This window comes from Rana temporaria, chromosome 8, assembly GCF_905171775.1.
Source record: "Rana temporaria chromosome 8, aRanTem1.1, whole genome shotgun sequence".
Lineage (NCBI taxonomy): Eukaryota > Metazoa > Chordata > Amphibia > Anura > Ranidae > Rana > Rana temporaria.
Window position 1 is genome coordinate 179663866 of NC_053496.1, and position 23714 is coordinate 179687579.

General features: G+C 47.5%; 1 protein-coding gene across 1 annotated transcript; it reads left to right on the forward strand.

Annotated features, from left to right (window-relative positions):
- The first annotated feature begins 3635 nt into the window (after positions 1-3635).
- LOC120910125 (oocyte zinc finger protein XlCOF6.1-like) lies at positions 3636-7413 on the forward strand. The gene is made up of 4 exons (XM_040321998.1): positions 3636-3672; positions 3788-3931; positions 4635-4776; positions 6314-7413. The coding sequence occupies exons 2-4, from the start codon at positions 3839-3841 to the stop codon at positions 7390-7392; spliced, it is 1314 nt and encodes a 437-aa protein (XP_040177932.1). The 5' UTR covers positions 3636-3672; positions 3788-3838; the 3' UTR covers positions 7393-7413.
- The last annotated feature ends 16301 nt before the right edge of the window (positions 7414-23714 follow it).

Genomic DNA, 23714 nt, shown 5'->3' on the forward strand with positions numbered 1-23714 from the left:
AAAATAAGACAACAGTAAAGTTATCCCCAATTTTTTTAATATTATGAAAGATAATGTTACGCAGAGTAAATTCATACCCAACATGTCAGGCTTCAAAATTGCGTTTGATCACCGTTTACATATGCGGGCGCTGCTCACGTAAATGTTCGCTTCTGCGCGCAAGCTCGTCGGGACGGGGTGCGTTTTCTGGCTCCTAGCTTTTTTAGCTGGCTCCTAGATTCCAAGCAAATTTGTCAACCCCTGTCTTACAGTATGTTAGTGGAGGATTGTTGAGGTCCTTTGACCCCTCACCGTAAGATGACTGGTTGTCTTGTCTCTATCATGTGATCCTGAACACCAATCACAGCACAGATGCCCCCAGATCTATTTTGGTGGAGTTGGCTGTCAGGGTGACATCAATGTGCACAGTATATGCCGTGTCCAGTGACACCAATAGGACGAGGCTCACAATAGAGACATTCCCCGGCCACTGTGCACACAGAGCAACGTCATGTCTACAGATCCTCCATTATACATGGTCAGTACTATTCACTAAACACAGAGACCCAATATTTATCAGGTAATACCTACCTGTCTAGAACCAAAGGCTATTTAGATGGCAAAGGGGAGCCTAAGGCCTCGTACACACGGACGGATTATCCGATGAAAACGGTCCGCCGGACCGTTTCCATCAGACATGTCCGCTGCCGGATTTTGGTCTGATGGCTGTACACACCATCAGACCAAAATCCCCACGGAAAACAAACGCGGTGACGTGTCGCGACCAGTTTTAGCGGACAGATCTGGTCGTGTGTACAGGGCCTAAGACCTCTGATTACCTTTCACATACTTGATATTCTGACACTCTTGACTTGGGTAGAAAGTAATGGGGAATTTCCCAACCTGGGGACACCGACAGAGATTCCAACTCAAGTCAAACCAAACTGAAACGAAAAGGTATTGATTAGAGTTGTTCTTTAACCACTTTGCATCTGCGCTATAGACGAATGACGGCTACACTGCGGACCCCAATTGCCGGGAGGCCGTCAATAGATGACCTCCCCTTTGCACGCACCCCCTGCAGGGCACACACAGCGCGTGCTGTGATCAGCAAGTCACTGAGACTCTGGTGATCACAGATCCGAGTAAGGGGCCGGTCCCGGCCCCTTACCGTGTCATCAGCTGTCAGCCAATGACAGCTGATCACGTGATGTAAACAAAGCTCGGTAATCGTTTATTTTTCTCCTCGCGCTAAAAAACGTGAGGAGAAAAAAAAGCCGATCACCGGCTCTTATGTAATCGACATCGGTCCCCAGTGGAAAGATTCCTCATTAGTACCCACCAGTGCCCCCTGCCAGTAACCACCAGTAAAATAAAGTACCACCTATCAGTGCCCATCACTACCACCTAGCAGTGCTGCCTATAATTCTCACCTACCAGTGCTGATCAGTGCCCATCACTGCAGAGCCATCTTAATAGTATCATGGGCCCCTGGGCAAAGTAATGCTCTGGGGCCCCTACAATGATGAAAGTGCAGGTAAACAGACATCAAGTAGGTAGGAGGCAGACTGCCTCCCCTGTGTATCTATCACTCTCAGTGCCATCATGGGGCCCCCAATTTCGGGGCAGCATAGGCTCAAGGACCAACTGCTTTTGGAGAAAGTGCAGGGGCCCCTTCATGCAGCTGGTGTGCCCTTTCATTAAGACAGCCCTGCATCACTGCCACCTATCAATGCCCACCAGTGGTGCCAGTCAGTGCCACCTAGCAGTGCTGCCTGTCAATCTCACCTACCAGTGATGATCAGTGCCCATCACTGCCACCTATCAGTGCCCACCAGTGCTACCTATTAATGCCCTTTAGTGCCACCTATCAGTGCTCACCAGTGCCGCCTTATCAGTGGCCATCAGTGCAGCCTCATCAGCATACATCAATGAAGGAGAAAATGTACCGTTTGCTAAATGTTATAACAAAATATAAAGCGGTTTTGTATTTTTTTTTTTTTTATTCTGTCTTTTCATTTTTTTTAACAAAAAATAAAAACCGCAGAGGTGATTAAATACCACAAAAAGAAAGCTCTATTTGCAGGAACAAAATGATAAAAATGTAATTTGGGTACAGCGTTGCATGACCGTGCAATTGTCATTCAAAGTGCGACAGCGCTGAAAGCTGATCTGGGCAGGAGGGGGGTTTAAGCGCCCAGTAAGCAAGTGGTTAAAGGACATTTCTTGTTTACTTTGAGTGAGGTTGTTGGACACAAGACCTGTAGTGTAGTATTAGTTGCAGTCTTGGGTGTCAGAACTGCGAAGGAACGCTGTGCAGACGTTATTGATCCCAGAATGTCCTAGATAATCATCAATGTATTTGTCTGCAGAGAGAGGAGCTTCCTGTATAGATTACATGATTACCTTAGGGAGGATGGAGAAGGATCGGACTCACATAACTGAGACTATAATAAACCTCACTCTGGAGATAATCTACTTGCTGACCGGAGAGGTGAGGGGGATTCTGGGAGGGTCACAAGTCATCAGACGTATCTCTCTTATTAAAAAGACCGACAACACTGGAGAGGCGAGAAGGATTCCGGGAAGTCTGTAGTGACAATTGTTACTTTCTCTCCTTACACAGAATTATAAAGTAGTGAAGAAAATATCTGGTGAGCCTTTAGTACCCAGCAGTGGTCTTCAAGGGACGTCACCCATCACAGTGCCTCCACCTCACTGCCTGAAAACAGAGGTAACCAGTGCCAAGAAGATTCTAAAACTCACCAAGAAGATCATTGATCTGCTGACAGGAGAGGTGAGCGGTGCCGGGAATTCTGGGACATTATCCAGTAACAGACAAGGGATGTGTCTGGATGGTGACTGTATCATTGTGTGTGTCAGGTTCCTATAAGGTGTCAGGATGTCACTGTCTATTTCTCCATGGAGGAGTGGGAGTATTTAGAAGGACACAAGGATCTCTACAAGGACGTCATGATGGAGAATCAGCCGCCCCTCACATCACCGGGTAAGAGGAGACTTTATTGTAAAGGAGAGAGCAGTACGGAGGGTCCACCTAGATCCCTCATCATCTGATAAACACATAGAAACAATGTATTCAGTCAGTGTATGTGTTTCCTACAGATGGATCCAGTAATGGGAACCCACCAGAGATATGTCCCCGTCCTCTGTATTCCCAGCTAACAGTGGGGCCCAAACTGTAAGGTGGTGCACATGTTACCGTCTTTTTAGAAATGCATGCAATGAAATACTTTTAGGGCTGTTAGGCAAAGGTAGTCTCTGGTTGTATTGGATCACTAGCAGTGGAACAAAATCACAGCTGAATCCGCTCACTAGTCCTGATATACCGCAAATCTTGTCCTGGGCACTTGGTGGTCTGCACTCTTTAGGGTCCTAAATTTTTGTGGCTTACCTCTCTGGTGCAGAAACAGACAGGCTAGAGCAGCAGGGCTGTACCCCACAGTCTGAAGCACATGAGGCTCTCAGGAGACTTTATTGTAAAGGAGAGAGCAGTACGGAGGCTCCACCTAGATCCCCCATCATCTGATAAACACATAGAAACAATGTATTCAGTCAGTGTGTGTGTTTCCTACAGATGGATCCAGTAATGGGAACCCACCAGAGAGATGTCCCCGTCCTCTGTATTCCCGGGATTCCACACAGGAAGGTCACACCATCCCCCACCATCATCAGGTAGGTGGGACTGAGCATGTAAACCTAAAAATGTATTCTCAGCAATGATATGATATTCTTCTATGTAACCTTTTGTTGCTTTTTACAAATCAATTCTGTTGTGTTTGTGATTCAGGCTGAAGATCTGAAAGATATCAAAGTTGAGATTAAATTGGAAGAAGAAAAGATGACTGGATGTCCGCAGACTATGAAGGAGGGTGTTCTTCTATATAGCCAGGATTCAACACAAGAAGATCACACCACCACTCACCATGATCAGGTAGATGGGAGTGAGCAACTAGAACTCAAAAATACAGTGGAACCTCGGATTGCGAGTAACGCAGTTTACGAGCGTTTCGCAATAGGAGCGCTGTGTATTTTGAAAAATCATGACTCGGTTTGCGAGTGTTGTCTCACAAAACGAGCAGGATTCAGGCCAAAGCGGTGTGCAGTACCGCGTTTGGCCTGAGGAGGGGGGGGGGCCGGAGCCGAATGGCACAGATTGTAGCTGTTAGGAGCCGGTTGGCTCTGGTGCCCCCCCACCTCAGGCCAAACGTGGTACTGCACACCGCTTTGGCCTTAATCCTGCTCGTTCTGCAAGACAACACTCGCAAACCAAGTCAGGATTTTTCAAAATACATTGCTCGTCTGGCGAAACGCTAGAGGTTTGCCAAGGTCAGCCGAGCTGTCCTTGGGCCTTTCCGGCTGTTTCCGAGGCTCTCCGGCGCTCCCCCACCTCTGGCCACATTTGGTATTGCATGCCATTGAAGTCAATGCGGAACAAATTATTTTCGTTTCCATTGACTTCTATGGGGAAACTCGCTTTGATATGCGAGTACTTTGGATTACGAGCATTCTCCTGGAACGGATTATCCTCGTAATCCGAGGTTCCGCTGTAGTTTTAAACTTCGAGATAAGATTCTTCTTTGTGATCTCAATATTTTTTTTTTTGGGATGTTTTACTTGATCATTTTTGGATTTAGGATGAAGAACTGAAAGACCTCAAAATTGAGGTTAAAGAGGAAGAAGAAGAGACGTTGGTGAGTGGAGATCAGCAGTCTATGGAGGAGGGGGAGAAGATTGTGAAAAGTAAACAGGAGGAAACTTCTCTACATATCGACACAAGTAAGTCATAAATGCTAAATAGAGAGAGATTCACTATTTAACTGTATATAGGGGGATATGAATACTTTTTCAAGGCACTGTATATAGAGGGGTATGAATACTTTTTTCCAGGCACTGTATATAGAGGGGTGTGAATACTTTTTCCTGGCACTGTATATAGAGGGGTGTGAATACTTTTCCCAGACACTGTATGTGGAGGGGTGTGAATACTTTTCCCAGACACTGTATATGGAGGGGTGTGAATATTTTTCCCAGACACTGTATATAGCAGGGTTTGACAAATTTGCTTGGAATCTAGGAGCCAGGTAAAAAAGTTAGGAGCCAGAAAACGCGCCCTGTCCCGACGAGCTTGCGCGCAGAATCGAACACATACGTGAGCAGCGCCCGCATATGTAAACGGTGTTCAAACCACACATGTGAGGTATCGCCGCGATTGGTAGAGCGAGAGCAATAATTCTAGCCCTGGACCTCCTCTGTAACTCAAAACCTGCAACCTGTAGATTTTTTTTAAACGTAGCCTATGAAGATTTTAAAGGGTAAAAGTTTGTCGGCATTCCACGAGCGGGCGCAATTTTGAAGCGTGACATGTTGGGTATGAATTTACTCGGCGTAACATTATCTTTCATAATATAAAAAAAAAATGGGGATAACTTTACTGTTTTATTTTTTAATTAAAAAAAGTGTAATTTTTTCACAAAAAAAGTGCGCTTGTAAGACCGCTGCGCAAATACGGTGTGACAGAAAGTATTGCAACGATCGCCATTTTATTCTCTAGGGTGTTAGGATGAAAAATATATATAATGTTTGGGGGTTCTAATTAGAGGGAAGAAGATGGCAGTGAAAATAGTGAAAAACAACATTAGAATTGCGGTTTAACTTGTAATGCTTAACTTGTAATACCAACGGCCACCACCAGATGGCGCTAGCTCACATCTGGTGGTAATAACTTGTAATACCAACGGCTCACCACCAGATGGCCCCAGCTCAAAAAAAAAAAAAAAAAATATTTTTTTTTGCCCCCCTTCCAATTCAAGTCGCCAGGACCCTATTTCTAGTCGCCATGGCGACCTGGCGCCCGGGATTTGTCGAGCCCTGGTATATAGAGGGGTGCGAATACTTTTCCCAGACACTGTATGTAGAGGGGTGTGAATACTTTTCCCAGACACTGTATATAGAGGGGTGTGAATACTTTTCCCAGACACTGTATATAGAGGGGTGTGAATACTTTTCCCAGACATCGTATATAGAGGGGTGTGAATACTTTTCCCAGACACTGTATATAGAGGGGTGTGAATACTTTTCCCAGACATTGTATATAGAGGGGTGTGAATACTTTTCCCAGACACTGTATATAGAGGGGTGTGAATACTTTCCCCAGACACTGTATATAGAGGGGTGTGAATACTTTTCCCAGACACTGTATATAGAGGGGTGTGAATACTTTTCCCAGACATTGTATATAGAGGGGTGTGAATACTTTCCCCAGACACTGTATATAGAGGGGTGTGAATACTTTTTCTTGTTTTGTTCCCATCAGGTGGTCGTTATGTTCGGAATTCCTCGGAGGAAAATCTCACTTTATCTTCGGATTGGAATTCCTCGGATCTTCACATTATACAATTATCTCCCGGTGAGAATCCGAAGGAATCCTCCAACCAATCACAGGCTATGCCTTCCAATCTCCATCCAATCAGATCGACCGATCCATCGAATCCCGAGGTGTCTTCTTCCAGCCACGGAGGACCCCGTGCGGGAGAACGCTCGATGTCGTGTTCGGTGTGCGGGAGAACGTTTGCCGAAACCAGAGACCTCCTCCTACACGAGAGGACTCACACGGCCGTGCGACCCTATGCCTGTTCCGAGTGCGGGAAATGCTTCACAGAAAAGAAAATACTCCTTAAACACCTGAGAGGCCACACGGGCGAGCGCCCTTTCTCCTGTACGCAGTGCGGGAAGTGTTTCATTCACAAAGGAGACCTTCTCCGGCACGAGCGAATCCACGTGGGGGAGCGCCCTTTCTCCTGTCCAGAGTGCGGAAAATGTTTTATTCACAAGGGAGACCTTCGTCGGCATCAAAGGATTCACACGGGCGAGCGGCCTTTCTCGTGTTCGGAGTGCGGGAAAAGCTTCATGCACAAGGGCGACCTGCTGAAACACCAAAGAATACACACGGGCGAGCGCCCGTATTCCTGTTCAGAGTGCGGGAAAAGCTTTACTGAGAAAGGCACGCTTGTTACCCACCAGAGAATCCACACGCGCGAGTATCCGTTCTCGTGCCCGGAGTGCGGAAAGTGCTTCGCTGTCAGAGGAAAGCTTGTTATACACAAGAGAAGTCACACGGGCGAGCGTCCGTTTTCGTGTCCCGATTGCGGGAAATGTTATTCTGGGAAAGGGAAACTCATCGCCCACCAAAGAAGCCACACGGGCGACAGCCCTTTCAAATGTTCGGAGTGCGGGAAACGTTTCAACCAGAAAGCCGACCTTCTCAAGCACCACAGAATTCACACGGGCGAGCGTCCTTTCTCGTGCTCGGTGTGCGGGAAATGCTTTGTCCAGAAAGGAAACCTTCTAAAACATCAGAAGACTCACAGAGGGGAGCGCCAAGGGTCGTCGTAAAGGTTGTTTTGTAAATAAATTTTAGGGCCCCTTATGTTTAGGGTGCGGGAAATGTTTCATTTACACAACAGCACTTATTTCACCACCAGAGACTTCAAACAAGTTAACTTCCTTATTCGTGACAGAGTGCGGGAAATGTTATCATTTACATAACAGATACTTCGTACAAGCTAGCGTCCTCATGTTTAGAGTGTGGGAAATGTTTAGTTTACACAACAGCACTTCATTCACACAAGAAACTTCAAGCAAGTTGGCTTCCTTATGTCTAGAGTGCGGGAAATGTTTTATTTACACAATAGTACATGTTTCACAACAGTGACATGATACAAGCCAGCTTCCCTATGTTTAGAGTGCGGGAAATGTTTAGTTTACACAAAGACAATTTTAGACAATTTTGGACAATTTCATGCTCCCAACTTTGTGGGAACAGTTTGGGGACGGCCCCTTCCTGTTCCAACATGACTGCCCAACAGTGCAAAAAGCAAGGTCCATAAAGACATGGATGAGCGAGTTTGGGGGTGGAGGAACTTGACTGGCCTGCACAGAGTCCTGACCTCAACCTGATAGAACACCTTTGGGATGACTTAGAGCGGAGACTGTGAGCCAGGCCTTCTCCTCCAACATCAGTGCCTGACCTCACAAATGCGCTTCTGGAAGAATGGTCAAACATTCCTATAGACACACTCCTAAACCTTGTGGACAGCCTTCCCAGAAGAGTTGAAGCTGTTATAGCTGCAAAGGGCGGGGCCAACTCAATATTGAACCCTACGGACTAAGACTGGGGTGCCATTAAAGTTCATGTGCGTGTAAAGGCAGGTGTCCCAATACTTTTGGTAATTTAGTGTATGGTAGTTCCTGTTTTTCAAGGCGGTGTTATGATGACATAATCCTGACATGTTTCGCCCACTGGGCTTCTTCAGGGCATATATTGTTTGTTACTGGTCAAGGGCGGGGCCAACTCAATATTAAACCCTACGGACTAAGACTGGGATGCCATTAAAGTTCATGTGTGCGTAAAGACAGGTGTCCCAATACTTAGGCCAATATATGATATATTGCTTGTGACACTGAGCATGGCTATGGACTTGATTTTTCGGTTAGGAGATCTGATCTGAGGTTTAAGCAGTTCGCTATACAATAGAACAGGGGGCCGGTTCACTGTCCCTCAGACCGTTAGAGGGCCGGACTATAAAAAAAGAAATATGAACAATTTCCTATGCACACTGCACATATGTTATTTTGACCCCCCCCCCCCTCACCGTCATTTCAGACCATCATTTCAAGCCCCCCCCCCACCACCATTGCAAGCCCTTCACGATCATTGCAACCCTCCCCCTTCATCATTATAAGCCCCTCATTGCAAGCCCCCCCCTCACAATCATTAATTGCAAACCGATCATGATCATTGCAAGCCCCCCCCCACCTCACCATCATCATTACATCATCATCATCATCCCCTCATTGCAAGCCCCCCCACCTCACCATCATCATTACATCATCATCATCCCCTCATTGCAAGCCCCCCCACCTCACCATCATCATTACATCATCATCATCCCCTCATTGCAAGCCCCCCCCTCGCCATCATCATTGTAAGCCCCTCAGTGCAAGCCCCCCCCCCCCTCACAATCATTAATTGCAAGCCGATCAAGATCATTGCAAGCCCCCCCCCCCATCATCATTACATCATCATCATCCCCTCATTGCAAGCCCCCCCACCTCACCATCATCATTACATCATCATCATCCCCTCATTGCAAGCCCCCCCCCACCTCACCATCATCATTACATCATCATCATCCCCTCATTGCAAGCCCCCCCTCGCCATCATCATTGTAAGCCCCTCATTGCAAGCCCCCCCCTCACAATCATTAATTGCAAGCCGATCAAGATCATTGCAAGCCCCCCCCCCCCCCATCATCATTACATCATCATCAGCCCCTCATTGCAACCCCCCTCACCTTTGCAAGCCCCCCTCACCATCATCAGCCCCTCATTGCAAGCCCCCCACCACCATCCTCATCATTTCATCATCATCAGCCCCCCCCCCCCCCACCATCATCATTACATTATCATTTCATCATCATCAGCCCCCCACCATCATCATTACATCATCATCAGCCCCCCCACCATCATCATTACATCATCATCAGCCCCACCATCATCATTACATCACCATCACCAGCCCCTCATTGCAAGCCCCCCTCCATCATCATCATCAGCCCCCCCACCATCATCATTACATCATCATCATCAGCCCCCCCACCATCATCATCATCAGCCCCCCCCCCACCATCATCATTACATCATCATTTCATCATCATCAGCCCCCCCCCACCATCATCATTTCATCATCATCAGCCCCCCCCACCATCATCATTTCATCATCATCAGCCCCCCCCCCACCATCATCATTTCATCATCACCCCCCCCCCACCATCATCATTACATCATCATTTTATCATCATCACCCCCCCCCCCCACCATCATCGTCATCATTTCATCATCATCATCATTACATCATCATCATCCCCCCCCCCCACCATCATCATTTTATCATCATCAGCCCCCCCCCCACCATCATCATCATCAGTTCATCATCAGCCCCCCTCACCATCGCAAGCCCCCCCCCCTCCCTCACCATCGTAAGCCCCTCACAGCCTTTCTCCTTACTGTGCCAAACTGCTGTCACGGTCCCGCTGTGTCACGAAGCTCACAGTGTTGGTAACAGTTCTGGCGCACTGTGATAAATGTCCCGCCCTCCTCCTCCTAGACCAGTTCGTGTGATAGACAGAACACTGGCTCTATCACACAAGCTAGTCTAGGAGGAGGAGGGCGGGACATTTATCCCAGCGCGCCAGAACTGTTAACACTGTGATCTCCGTGACACCGCGGGATCGCTGTGTTACAACCTGCCGTGTAACCGGCGTTGCCTGTCAGGGTCGGGTGGGCCGGTTAAAAGTCCTCCAGCCCGCGGGCCGTAGTTTGAGAACCCCTGCAGTAGAACCTTGGTTTACGAGTATTTTGAAAGACGAGCAACTTTTTTTTATTATTTCTAATTCTGACTCGGTTTGCGAGTGTTGTCTCGCAAAACAAGCAGAATTCAGGCTAATGTGGTGTGCAGTACCGCGTTTGGCCATGAGGTGCGGGGGGATGTCGGAGACGTTCGGAAATGCCTGGAAATACTCTGTTCCTGGGTGTTTCCCAGCCTTTCCAAGGTCAGCAAAGCTGTTTCCGAGGCTCTCCGGCACCCCCCCCCCATACCTCTGGCCACATGTGGTATTGCATGCCATTGAAGTCAACGCAGAACAAATTATTTTCGTTTTCCATTGACTTCTTTGGGAAAACTCGCTTTGATATGCGAGTGCTTTGGATTACGAGCATTCTCCTGGAACGGATTATACTCGTAATCCGAGGTTCCGCTGTACAATCCTTGGCGTTTTCGAAGATGTGATGGAAATATTGGAGTTTTAACCACTTAAGCCCTGGACCACTATGCAGGTTAAGGACCTTGCCCCTTTTTGCGAATCCGCACTGCGTCGCTTTAACTGACAATTGCGCGGTCGTGCGACGTGGCTCCTAAACAAAATTGGCGTCCTTTTTTTCCCACAAATAGAGCTTTATTTTGGTGGTATTTGATCACCTCTGCGGTTTTTATTTTTTGCGCTATAAACAAAAATAGAGTGACAAATTTTAAAAAAATTCAATATTTTTTACTTTTTGCTATAATAAATATCCCCCAAAAATATATAAAAAACATTTTTTTTCTCAGTTTAGGTCGATACGTATATTTCTACCTTTTTTTGGGAAAAAACGCAATAATCGTTTTATCCATTGGTTTGCGCAAAATTTATAGCGTTTACAAAATAGGGGATAGTTTTATTGCATTTTTATTAATATTTTTAATTTTTTACTAATGGCGGCGATCAGCGATTTTTTTCGTGACTGCGACATTATGGCGGACACATCGGACAATTTTGACACATTTTTGGGACCAGTGTCATTTTCACAGCGAAAAGTGCTATAAAAATGCACTGATAACTGTGAAAATGACAATTGCATTTTAGGAGTTAACCACTAGGGGGCGCTGTAGGGGTTAAATGTGACCTCATGTGTGTTTCTAACTGTAGGGGGGCGGGGCTGGACGTGCAACGTCAGTGATCGTCTTTTCCCTATAACAGACGATCACTGACACAATGAAGAACGGGGAAGGTGTGTTTACACACAGCTCTCCCCGTTCTTCAGCTCCTGTGACCGATCGCGGGACACCGGCGGCGATCGGGTCCTGCGGTCACGGAGCTTAGGACCAGGTGGCGAGCGCGCCGGCGGTGGCGCGCTCGCGACCCCACGGCTGGGCTCTTAAAGAGGACGTACAGGTACGTGCTTGTGCCCAGCCGTGCCCTTCTGCCGACGTATATCGGCGTGAAGGGGTCCTTAAGTGGTTAAGAGGCATGACAGTTTTGGGCCAACGTGGCCTTCAAAGAACTGACTTGGTCTCACACTTTCATAAACTGTGGTAAGAAATTACGGAATCGGTGGGCAAGTTGATGGACGTCGGTGAGTAAGTGGGGCCCCCCGGACCACCCGGTAATCGTGTGTTTTACTGATAGATATGTGTATGGATCGAGAATAGCGGATGAAGAAAGGCCACTATGAAAATATTCGAACCCACACCATCCCAATTTTTCGACAATGAAAATTCATTTCAACAATGGACGTTCTTCTAAGTCGCAATTGGCTGCTGCCCACCATTGCTCTGTTTTTGGTTTACTGGTGAAACTGGACTTGTTATGGTACTTTCACTTTCAATTTCACGCTCATTTTTATTGTGTGTTGAGCAGTTATTCTGCTTTTTCTAAAGTCAATAATAATAATAAAAAAACACAAAAGAATATTCTGTTTCAAGTGCCTTTTTTGTACAATTGACCAAAATTTTTAGATTACTGGTGGTTGAAATGTGCTTAGTCTTACGCCGCGTACACACGAGCGGAATTTCCGTCGGAAAAACCATCTGCTCAAGCTTGGATTGCGCACACACGGTCACACAAAGGTTCTCTGAATTTTCGAGCGTTAAGAACGCGGTGACGTAAAACGTGGTGGCGAGGCGAGAAAAAGAAGTTCAATGCTTCCGAGCATGCATAGAATTGTTTCCGAGCATGCGTGTCCCCCCCGACCGTTGGAATTGCATACAGACGGAAAAGTAGAGAACCTGCTCTCAAACTTTTGCTGGTGGGAATTTTGACAGAAAAAGTCAGATGGGGCATACATACGGTCGGTATATCCGTTCAAAAGCTCACATCAGACTTTTTCCAACGGGAAAACCGGTCGTGTGTACGCGGCATTAGAGTCATCCATTGGCGCTTTGATTAGTGAGATGGAGAGACCAGACGTTCAGTATATAATAATACAGACCGGGAAATATGTAATGTCCCCTTAAATTGGTGATCAGTGGGAAGAATGTCCCTTACATTGGTGATCAGTGAGAAGAATGTCCCTTACATTGGTGATCAGTGAGAAGAATGTCCCTTACATTGGTGATCAGTGAGAAGAATGTCCCTTACATTGGTGATCAGTGAGAAGAATGTTCCTTACATTGGTGATCAGTGGGAAGAATGTCCCTTACATTGGTGATCAGTGAGAAGAATGTCCCTTACATTGGTGATCAGTGAGAAGAATGTTCCTTACATTGGTGATCAGTGAGAAGAATGCTCCTTACATTGGTGATCAGTGGGAAGGAGGAGGAGGACACACCCAAGGAGCTCTCTGAGAGATCCAACCTTTTTTCAAGCCTGGGCCTTGCCTGCTAGCTTGGCCCAGGAATAATGCCTGATCCTGGGGGAGGCCCTGGGACGGATGCCCCTGATGATACGGGGCCTAGTGAGGAGGAGGAGGTGGTGCAGGATCTGACTGTGGGTCCAGGCCCTGGTGAGAATACGGATGTATTCAGACAAAAGGTAATTGATCGTTTTCGGGCGATCGGAAGAGCGGAGGAGAAACTTAAAAGTTTGAAAGCTGAACATAAAAACTTCAAAACTAAGTACTTCCAGGCCTGGAGTAAGAACCGTTCAGCCATGAAGCCTGAGCTACAAGAGATGGAGGAGAAAGTGAAGGTACAATCTTTACTATTGGAGAAGTTAAAAGATAAAAGTGGAGCTTTTTCAGAAAAATTTAAAAATGAGAGGAGATTTGCCAGCCAGACCTCTGTGGATCAGCGGCAGTCGCAAGTTACAGACAACCCGGGTCCATCTGCCTCTGCGCCTCTCCCCCCATGTCAGGCTGGGGAATCGCCAGCGGCAACCAGCCAGGGGGTTGAGGGTCAACATGGCACCTTACGTTTCATCCAGCAGATGGAGTCACCCCTAAGGGCAGACAGGTCTGCTGGTGAGGCATCAGAAGTCGCTGTGGAGTCGCAGAGGGGTCGCAGACCAGCACTGGTGGAGAAATCCCAGTGTACTGTGCAGCCGCTTTCCAACATGTCTGCCCCTCCAGCTGCAGTGAGTGGTGTCCCGGCTCAAGTGGATGGTGTCCCGGCTAAAGCGAGTGGTGTTTCTGCTGTGGAGAAATCCTCTGCAGACATGAAGGGAAAACCCCTGGCAGAGGTGTCACCAGCCCACCAGAGCAGTATGGATGGATCTACATCATGCGCCCTGCAAATGGATTCTGTTGTAACTGCTGGGATCTCTGGTTCTACAACCAAGATGGCTGCCAGCTCCAAAGAGCCAGTTTCAGCCTCACCTGGGCTGACTGATGCAGGTGGGGGAGGGGAGCAGCACAGTGCAGCAAGTGGAGTGGAAGCAGCGATGGAAGCCTCCTGCACTGGTTCACCTGGTACTGGATTACAACAACCTTCACCCTGCTCAGTTGACAATCCTGCCCTGATGGAGAAGAGTCTGCCTGGAGGTGAAGTATGTGTGGATACCGCTGTGAATGTGGACACGGCAGGAATTATTAATGTGCCAGGAAATAATGACCGTAATATTATTGATGAAGCAATGGATGTGGTGGGTGGTGGTGAAGGGGTTAACAATGACATTTTTCCTCCTGCTCAGCAGAGGAAAGACTCGGCTGTGCAATCATCTGCCAAACGCACAACTGGACCCTCTGCAGGGAGGTTTGTGAACAACGGCAGCTATGCAGCAGTTTTGGGGAATCGCACCAAGGAGGGTGGGGGGAATGGTGCAAATGTTGGTGGTCACAATTTGGGGGGGTTTAGTGGTGGGATGGTTGGTGGGTATAAGAGAAGAAATGTGGTCCAGTTGAAGTGGGAGGGGGAGGGGACCCCACCAGTAAGGGGGAGGGTGGCAGAGTTGATCCTGGAAATGGGGTTCAAAGTCGCTGACATTTTTGCTTTGATTTGTCCTGTTGGCAGTTGGGAATTTGATTTATCCTTTGTAAAACCTGAGGGTCTGGATTTATTTTGGGAACGTTTTAGGGGGCGCAGGGACCTTCCGCAGTGGAATGGTTGGATGCCAAAGGTGGTTTCCAGGCAGCCTCTAATAAAATCAGTGACGATCCTTGTGCGTAACGAATCCATCCCAGAGGCTGATTTGGTAGTATGGTTACGCCGATATGGTGAGGTCCTCGCTCCACTGCGGAAGGTCCTTGATCAGCATGGGATATGGACAGGGGCCTGGACAGTGTCACTAAAATTGGGGGTACAGGGAAATGTTGTTCAACATCTGCCCTGTTCAGCCTTTCTGGGGAGGGACAGGCTGACCATTTTTTACCAGGGTCAGCCTAAGGTGTGCAATAAATGTGGTGACAAGGGCCATTTTGCCTCCACCTGCACCCGCAAGAAATGCTCTTTGTGCCAGGAGCTCGGCCATTTGGCTAAAGACTGCACTGACATTCGGTGCATTTTGTGCCAAAAACTTGGTCACCCCTACAGTCAATGCCCGGAGGCATTACATAACCTGCCAGGGTTGGAGGCTGAGCTGCAGAGGCTGGATAAGGAGGATGAGGCCACTGAAACCCTTGTTGTCCCTCCTGTGTCTGTGACACCTGTTTCTGTTCCCCCTAGTGATGTGGTCCCTGAGTCTGTCCCTTCTGTGTCTGTGACATCTGTTTCTGTTCCCCCTAGTGATGTGGTCCCTGAGTCTGTCCCTTCTGTGTCATCTGTTTCTGTTCCCCATAGAGATGTGGTCCCTAAATCTGTCCCTCCTGTCCCTAATCCATCTATTCGTAGATCCTCCAGACTGGCGGAGGCTGCTGGGGGGGCAGGTTTAGCGGATCTTCCCACTCAGCCTCCAGTCCCTGCCCCTCGGCAGCGCAAGCGTGGTCAGGGGAATGTGGGGGTGCTGGATGGGGGTGGGGCCGATGGAGGGGTGTCCATACCCCATGTCTCACATTCAGTTGATGGGATTCGGATGAGGAGGGGGGTGGGGAGACGATCAGGAGGAAGAAAAAAAAGAAGAGAAAGGCTAGAAAACCAGTCGTCTCTTCCTCAGAGTCGGATCCAAGAGGGGTTCCCCTTGGTAACACCTTTTCTGTGTTGTCGGGTGATGAGATGTCTTTGTCTTCCTCTTTTTCATCTATGGATGAGGGGGAGTCACGTAGTTTGAAGAGAGCGGTTTCTGGTGATGAGAGTGTGGTGAAGGTCAAGAAACGACTACCCCAATCATCCTGATGGCAGTTTCCCCCCTCCGATAAAGGTGGCGACCATTAATGTCGCCAGCATTAAATCTGCAAGAGCTCGTGATATGGCCTTATTTTTTGCTCAGCGAGTTTGATGCCGAGATTTTATTTTTGCAAGAGACCTGGCTCCATACTTTGGCCGATGTCCATCTGGCAAAAAGGGAGTGGAGATGCGGTCCCTCCTTTTGGTCTCTTGCGGCTGAGCCCTGCAGCGGAGTTGCGGTACTTTTTAAAACCGATATGGTAACGTGCCGGCGGGTAATTGAGGTAGAAATAGGTAGATGCATGGTGTTGGACGTTTCTGTTAGGGGGCATGACCTGCGCCTGATCAATATCTATGGGCCGCAGTCAAGGTGGGGCAGGAAATGCCTCCTCACAGAGATCAAGCCCTTCCTTTTTACGTCCCAGCAGGTTGTCTTTGGAGGTGACTTTAACACCATCATTAGGCCTGAAGACAGGAGAGGCTCCATAGACAGGCTGGGATACGATAGCGTTTTTCTTAGAGATATGGTGAGACAAGCAGGCCTGGTAGATGTGCATATTAAGCAATGCCCTGGCTGCACGGGATTCACATTTCAGAGAGGGAATAGTCAGAGTAGGATAGATAGGTTTTTTTTAAAGGAGAACTCTGCTTTCTCGGCTCCTGAGTTGAGGGCGGTGGAGTTCTCTGACCACTGTATGCTGTCTGTGACTCTGAATGCCTCGGACACTCCACCCAGGGGAAGGGGTACCTGGAAACTGAATTCGGCTCTCCTGGAAGATGTAGAGGTAAGACAATCCTTTGAGGATTTTTTTCAGGCACAGGTTTCTATTCTGGACTTTTGCAGCAGTAAGTCAGAGTGGTGGGAGCTTGTGAAACAAAGGGCAATTGGACTTTTCAAGGCCATAGGTAAGAAGAAGCAGCTTGGTATGTACATTGCCTACCAGCATTTGCGGAGGAAGCTTGATCGTCTTGTCTCGTATGGAGGAGATCCAGGGGAGATCTCTGAGGTGAAGTTTCTTCTTAGGAAGTGTCAATACGACCGGCGTGCCTCCTTGGTTCTGGAGAGGGATTATGGAAAATATCACTCGCCTGATCCTTACCAGAACTGTAAGCAAGGCATAGCAGTTAAGACGGTCATAGGCCTGCGGGATGGTACGGGTTCCCTGGTGAAGTCCAGATCAGGGATCCTGGAGATCTTCAGATCATATTACGCTGACCTTCTGGGAAGAAAGGACCTTTGTCGGGACAAGATGGAAAGCTTTCTGGATTCTACTCCAGGATTGGGAAATGGTACATTGCCTTTGATGGATTTGACAGAACCAATTTCAGCGGATGAGGTAGTTCATGCTATAGACAAGCTGGCTACCAAAAAATCGCCTGGGCCAGATGGGTTGACAGCTGAATTCTACAAGTGTTTTAAGTCCATTCTGGCTCCTTTTTTAGCAGAGGTTTATAACAGCTGTCTAGAAGAGGTTCGCTCCCTCCCTCCATGAGGCAATCCGCTGTGATTCTTCTGTCAAAAGGTAAAGACCCCCTCAATGATTGAGAACTGGCGCCCCATCAGTCTTCTCAATGTTGATAGAAAGATCTTGGCGAAGATTCTTTTTTGGCGCTTGTCGTCAGTGGCAGGCGATTTGTTGTCCAGTCATCAGCACTGCTCAGTCCAAGGTAGAAGCACCTTTTCAGCGATTTTAGCTGTCCGGGAGGCTTTGGAACGATGCAGGGCTGCTGGATGGAGAAAGTACTTGCTGGCACTTGATCAGGCGAAGGCTTTTGATAGAGTCAATCACGAGTACCTGTATTTGCTACTTGGTAGATACGGCCTGAAGGGGAGGTTTATAGATTGGCTGAAGACATTATATAGAGGGGCTGAGAGCTTCCCACTGGTTAATGGTTGGGTTGGACGGCCTTTTGGGGTTGGCTCTGGGTGTGCGCCAGGGATGTCCTCTGAGCCCCCTGCTATATGTATTCGCAATCGACCCCTTCATAAAAAGGCTAGAGTGTGGATCGTTGTGCGGGGTGCCTTTGGGCATTGCTGGTGTGCCGCCCTTGAAGGTCGTGGCCTACGCCGATGATGTGTCTGTTATTGTCTCTGGGACGGAGGAGGCGCAGGAGGTGGTCTCTATGATAGAGCAGTACACGGAGGCCTCTGGTTCTAAAGTCAACCATGAAAAGAGTGAAGTTTTCTGGATGGGTGAGGAGGGTGAAAGCTTCGAACTTCCGGATGCCTTCCCAGAGCCCCAGCAGGAAATTAAAGTGTTGGGCATCAAATTTGGTCCTGGTGACTATGGTCATCGAAATTGGGAAAGCAGGTTGGTGTGTGCCAATGCCAAAGTAGCAAGCTGGAAGAAATGGAGGCTTTCCTTGAGGGAGAGGGTTGACTTGATCAAAACGTACCTGGTCCCAATCTTTTTATATGTCAGCTTCGTCTGTATCTTGCCATCATCTCTCTATGCAAGGGTGTACAGCTGTTTTTTCCAACTGTTATGGGGAAATAGGCTAAACCTGATTAAACGCAATGTAACTTACCTGTCTAGGCGGGAGGGTGGCCTAGGAATGGTCAACCCAATAGTTTTCTTTTCTCTGCTCTTTTTAAAGTACAATCTTGGTAACATGCTAGCAGAGAACCCGCCGGGATGGGTGGGTATTTTTCAGTCTTGTTTTAGGCCTTTTCTGCGATGCTGGGAAGATGGCGGGCCAGTGAAAAGTCTGAGAGTCCAACATGGCAAGCTCCCGGCTTATGTTGCCCCGTGTCTGAAAATACTTCGGCAGTGGCAGGTGACAGCGGAGGATATCAAGTCCCTCCCCAGGAAGCTTCTGGAGAAGAGAATTTTGAGCTCGGCTTTCAGTGTGTCACTGGCCTTAAGGGATTGCCCAGGCTCTGTAATGAGGGAGGGATTGCGTTTAATCAATTTAGAAAGAATCCCTCTGAAGTTTAGGGATCAAGCTTGGCTCGCTTTCCATGGAAGGCTCTATGTGAGAGGGGAACCTGAAGAATCGCTCTGTGGATGATCGGGATTGTCCGAGAGCAGAGTGTGTTGGTAAAGTGGAGTCTATGGACCACTTTTTGCTGCAGTGTCCCTTTAACATAGAGGTGTATAAAAGGGTGGGGAGGGCTCTAGGCATTCCCTTTTTCTATCGCATGAGTTATGCGGAGTGGGTGTATGGGGCATTCCCGACTCACTGGGATTTTGATTTCAATACACTTTTTCTAGTTAGTATAGTTGTCCGTTACTTCACATGGAATGCACGGTGTCAGATTACCCTGCGGAAGAAAGTCCTCTCTGTCGAGGTGGTGGTGCACGATATTCTGGGTGAGGTTGGGAAAATTCGGGGTCTTGAGAAGGGCAGGGAACCTAGGGCGGTCTGGAAAAGGGCGTGGAGGAATATCAGACCTGCCTTTGGTGAGCTGCCCGTCTCTGAGTGAGGAGTTCTTTTCCCTTTCTGTCTCTTTCACTCCCTTAGCTTTTGTTGGTTAGTATCTTTTTGAAGAAGGGCTGCATGCATAATGGGTGCGGGTTTGTTTCTTGACCTTGTAGGTTTGTCTGGTGTAGTGGTGTGTGTTGTAGTAGGATTTATTTCACCAGTGGTTACATGATTTTTGCTTTGCTGTAAAGTCTTTTGTTTGAGAGCAGATTTGCTATATTTATTTTTATTTATGTAAATATGTATATATTTATGTATTTTTTATATATAGTGATTTTATGCTTTTTGTTTGCAAGACTTTTAATAAACAAAATTGGGAAGAATGTTCCTTACATTGGTGATCAGTGAGAAGAATGTCCCTTACATTGGTGATCAGTGAGAAGAATGTTCCTTACATTGGTGATCAGTGGGAAGAATGTCCCTTACATTGGTGATCAGTGGGAAGAATGTCCCTTACATTGGTGATCAGTGAGAAGAATGTCCCTTACATTGGTGATCAGTGAGAAGAATGTTCCTTACATTGGTGATCAGTGGGAAGAATGTTCCTTACATTGGTGATCAGTGGGAAGAATGTTCCTTACATTGGTGATCAGTGAGAAGAATGTCCCTTACATTGGTGATCAGTGAGAAGAATGTTCCTTACATTGGTGATCAGTGGGGAGAATGTCCCTTACATTGGTGATCAGTGGGAAGAATGTTCCTTACATTGGTGATCAGTGGGAAGAATGTCCCTTACATTGGTGATCAGTGGGAAGAATGTCCCTTACATTGGTGATCAGTGAGAAGAATGTTCCTTACATTGGTGATCAGTGAGAAGAATGTTCCTTACATTGGTGATCAGTGGGAAGAATGTTCCTTACATTGGTGATCAGTGAGAAGAATGTCCCTTACATTGGTGATCAGTGGGAAGAATGTTCCTTACATTGGTGATCAGTGGGGAGAATGTCCCTTACATTGGTGATCAGTGGGAAGAATGTTCCTTACATTGGTGATCAGTGAGAAGAATGTCCCTTACATTGGTGATCAGTGGGAAGAATGTTCCTTACATTGGTGATCAGTGGGAAGAATGTTCCTTACATTGGTGATCAGTGAGAAGAATTCTCCTTACATTGGTGATCAGTGGGAAGAATGTTCCTTACATTGGTGGTCAGTGGGAAGAATGTCCCTTACATTGGTGATCAGTGAGAAGAATGTTCCTTACATTGGTGATCAGTGGGAAGAATGCTCCTTACATTGGTGATCAGTGGGAAGAATGTTCCTTACATTGGTGATCAGTGGGAAGAATGTCCCTTACATTGGTGATCAGTGGGAAGAATGTTCCTTACATTGGTGATCAGTGGGAAGAATGTTCCTTACATTGGTGATCAGTGAGAAGAATGTCCCTTACATTGGTGATCAGTGAGAAGAATGTCCCTTACATTGGTGATCAGTGAGAAGAATGTCCCTTACATTGGTGATCAGTGGGAAGAATGTTCCTTACATTGGTGATCAGTGAGAAGAATGTCCCTTACATTGGTGATCAGTGAGAAGAATGTCCCTTACATTGATGATCAGTGAGAAGAATGTTCCTTACATTGGTGATCAGTGAGAAGAATGTCCCTTACATTGGTGATCATTTGGAAGAATGTCCCTTACATTGGTGGTCAGTGAGAAGAATGTTCCTTACATTGGTGATCAGTGGGAAGAATGTCCCTTACATTGGTGATCAGTGGGAAGAATGTTCCTTACATTGGTGATCAGTGGGAAGAATGTCCCTTACATTGGTGATCAGTGGGAAGAATGTTCCTTACATTGGTGATCAGTGGGAAGAATGTCCCTTACATTGGTGATCAGTGGGAAGAATGTTCCTTACATTGGTGATCAGTGAGAAGAATGTCCCTTACATTGGTGATCAGTGAGAAGAATGTTCCTTACATTGGTGATCAGTGGGAAGAATGTCCCTTACATTGGTGATCAGTGGGAAGAATGTCCCTTACATTGGTGATCAGTGAGAAGAATGTCCCTTACATTGGTGATCAGTGGGAAGAATGTCCCTTACATTGGTGATCAGTGAGAAGAATGTCCCTTACATTGGTGATCAGTGAGAAGAATGTCCCTTACATTGGTGATCAGTGAGAAGAATGTTCCTTACATTGGTGATCAGTGAGAAGAATGTCCCTTACATTGGTGATCAGTGGGAAGAATGTCCCTTACATTGGTGATCAGTGGGAAGAATGTTCCTTACATTGGTGATCAGTGAGAAGAATGTTCCTTACATTGGTGATCAGTGAGAAGAATGTCCCTTACATTGGTGATCAGTGGGAAGAATGTTCCTTACATTGGTGATCAGTGAGAAGAATGTCCCTTACATTGGTGATCAGTGGGAAGAATGTTCCTTACATTGGTGATCAGTGGGAAGAATGTCCCTTACATTGGTGATCAGTGGGAAGAATATCCCTTACATTGGTGATCAGTGGGAAGAATGTTCCTTACATTGGTGATCAGTGAGAAGAATGTTCCTTACATTGGTGATCAGTGGGAAGAATATCCCTTACATTGGTGATCAGTGAGAAGAATGTTCCTTACATTGGTGATCAGTGGGAAGAATATCCCTTACATTGGTGATCAGTAAGAAGAACCCCCCCCCCTTTCTCCCCCCCCCCCTTTTTCCTCTTCTTTTCCGACCCTTATTTCCTTATCTCTTTCCTTCTTGCACCCAGGAATTGTGCCTCCCTTGTTTGTTTTTTTTTTGCATTGGGGTGACCCTGGATTTAGAGCTGCCTTCCGTTTATATGCGGCCACTGCCGCTTCACCGCACATTTTCTGTATCCCTCTACCGAATGTTCAGCCCAGACCTGTATTGGGGTATCCAAGGGAGCAGTGAATGAAACTCCCTTTGTGGATACTCTGTGCACCTGCATCTAGGGCCCAAGTTAGCTGGCCCTTAGGTTTAGGAATTTAAAGTGGAGGTTCACCCTCAAAAAAAATTCTGACATCACACGGAGTCGCGCCATCCTACAGACAGAATGCCGGTGTTTTTTTTTTTTTTCTCAGCACATACCTCTTAATCCCGATTTTTACCTCACGGCAATCCCGCGGGAGTGGGCGTTCCCAAGCACTGCCTGTGATTGACAGGCTTCCGAACGGCGCATAGTGCGCGTCACAGGTTGCCGGAAAAACCCGAACGCCGGTGCGGCTCTATACGGCGCCTGCGCACCGACGTTCGGGTTCTGTCGGCAACCTGTGACGCGCAGTATGCGCCGTTCGGAAGCCTGTCAATCACAGGTCAAAATCGGGATTAAGAGGTATGTGCTGAGAAAAAAAAAAAACACCGGCATTCTGTCGGTAGGATGGCGCGACTCCGTGTGATGTCAGAATTTTTTTTAAAGGGTGAACCTCCACTTTAAATTGATCCCTGGGTTATCCCATGTGGTCGCCCGGTGGATCGCTAATACCAATAACAGTTACTTTACTTACTGCACTATACCCATGCGTGGGTGAACATTATTGTATCAGAATAGGTGGACACTATGCAGAACACAGCATGAACATTGATGCCAATCCCAGGGAGAGTGGCCCTAGAGGATACTGGGAGAGGGTATTTTTTTTTCTTTGGATGCACAGAGCATGAGGTCTTTCCTGGAGTGGAGAGTTCCAATCTTGGAGGGGGCTCGCTTAGGGTGCCCACGTGTCCCCGATTGCCCGGGACTGTCCCGCAATTGACATGTCTGTCCCTGGTCCCGGGCACCTTCATTCCGGGACAATACAATGTCCCGTAATGAAATAGGACACACCCACCCCCTACTAACTAATAACTACATTTCCGGAACTGGTTGCTAGGGCTAGCGCTGCCTGGCGTCTTGCAACCAGTGACAATTTACTCTCAGACAGTGAGGCCGGGAGCGAGGCCTGCACCTAGTGCAGAGCTGCTGTGCCCACCCACCTCGGCACCTCCTCCTTCTTCGGCACCTAGCGGCAAGCAGCAGGGACTGGTGTGATCTTCTCTCTCCAGATAGCGACTCTATCCCTTTCCTGTAAGGCACAGGGCTCATGCAGAGGGAATGACAGCAGCACTGCATCTGATGGCAAGTGGCGCATTCAGCTTATAAATAACCGACCGCCAAATTCCTCATCAACCCAGAGACTACATCCCCCCCTCATCTTTTTGTGGGGAAGGTGAGGGGGGCGGGTGTCCCTGAATGGCAGTTTGGAAATGTGGTCACCCTAGGCTCGCTCCCTCTCCCAGACATCTGCTGCCATGAGGCCTCAGGTGGGCGACCTGAGGGCCTGGAGTCAGAAA

Excerpts from the sequence above, each read along its gene's own strand:
- LOC120910125 (XM_040321998.1), top strand. The coding sequence starts at position 3,839 with ATGACTGGATGTCCGCAGACTATGAAGGAGGGTGTTCTTCTATATAGC. Across the intron at positions 3,932-4,634 it reads CCACCACTCACCATGATCAG|GATGAAGAACTGAAAGACCT; the intron begins GTAGATGGGAGT and ends TTTTGGATTTAG. Across the intron at positions 4,777-6,313 it reads TTCTCTACATATCGACACAA|GTGGTCGTTATGTTCGGAAT; the intron begins GTAAGTCATAAA and ends TGTTCCCATCAG.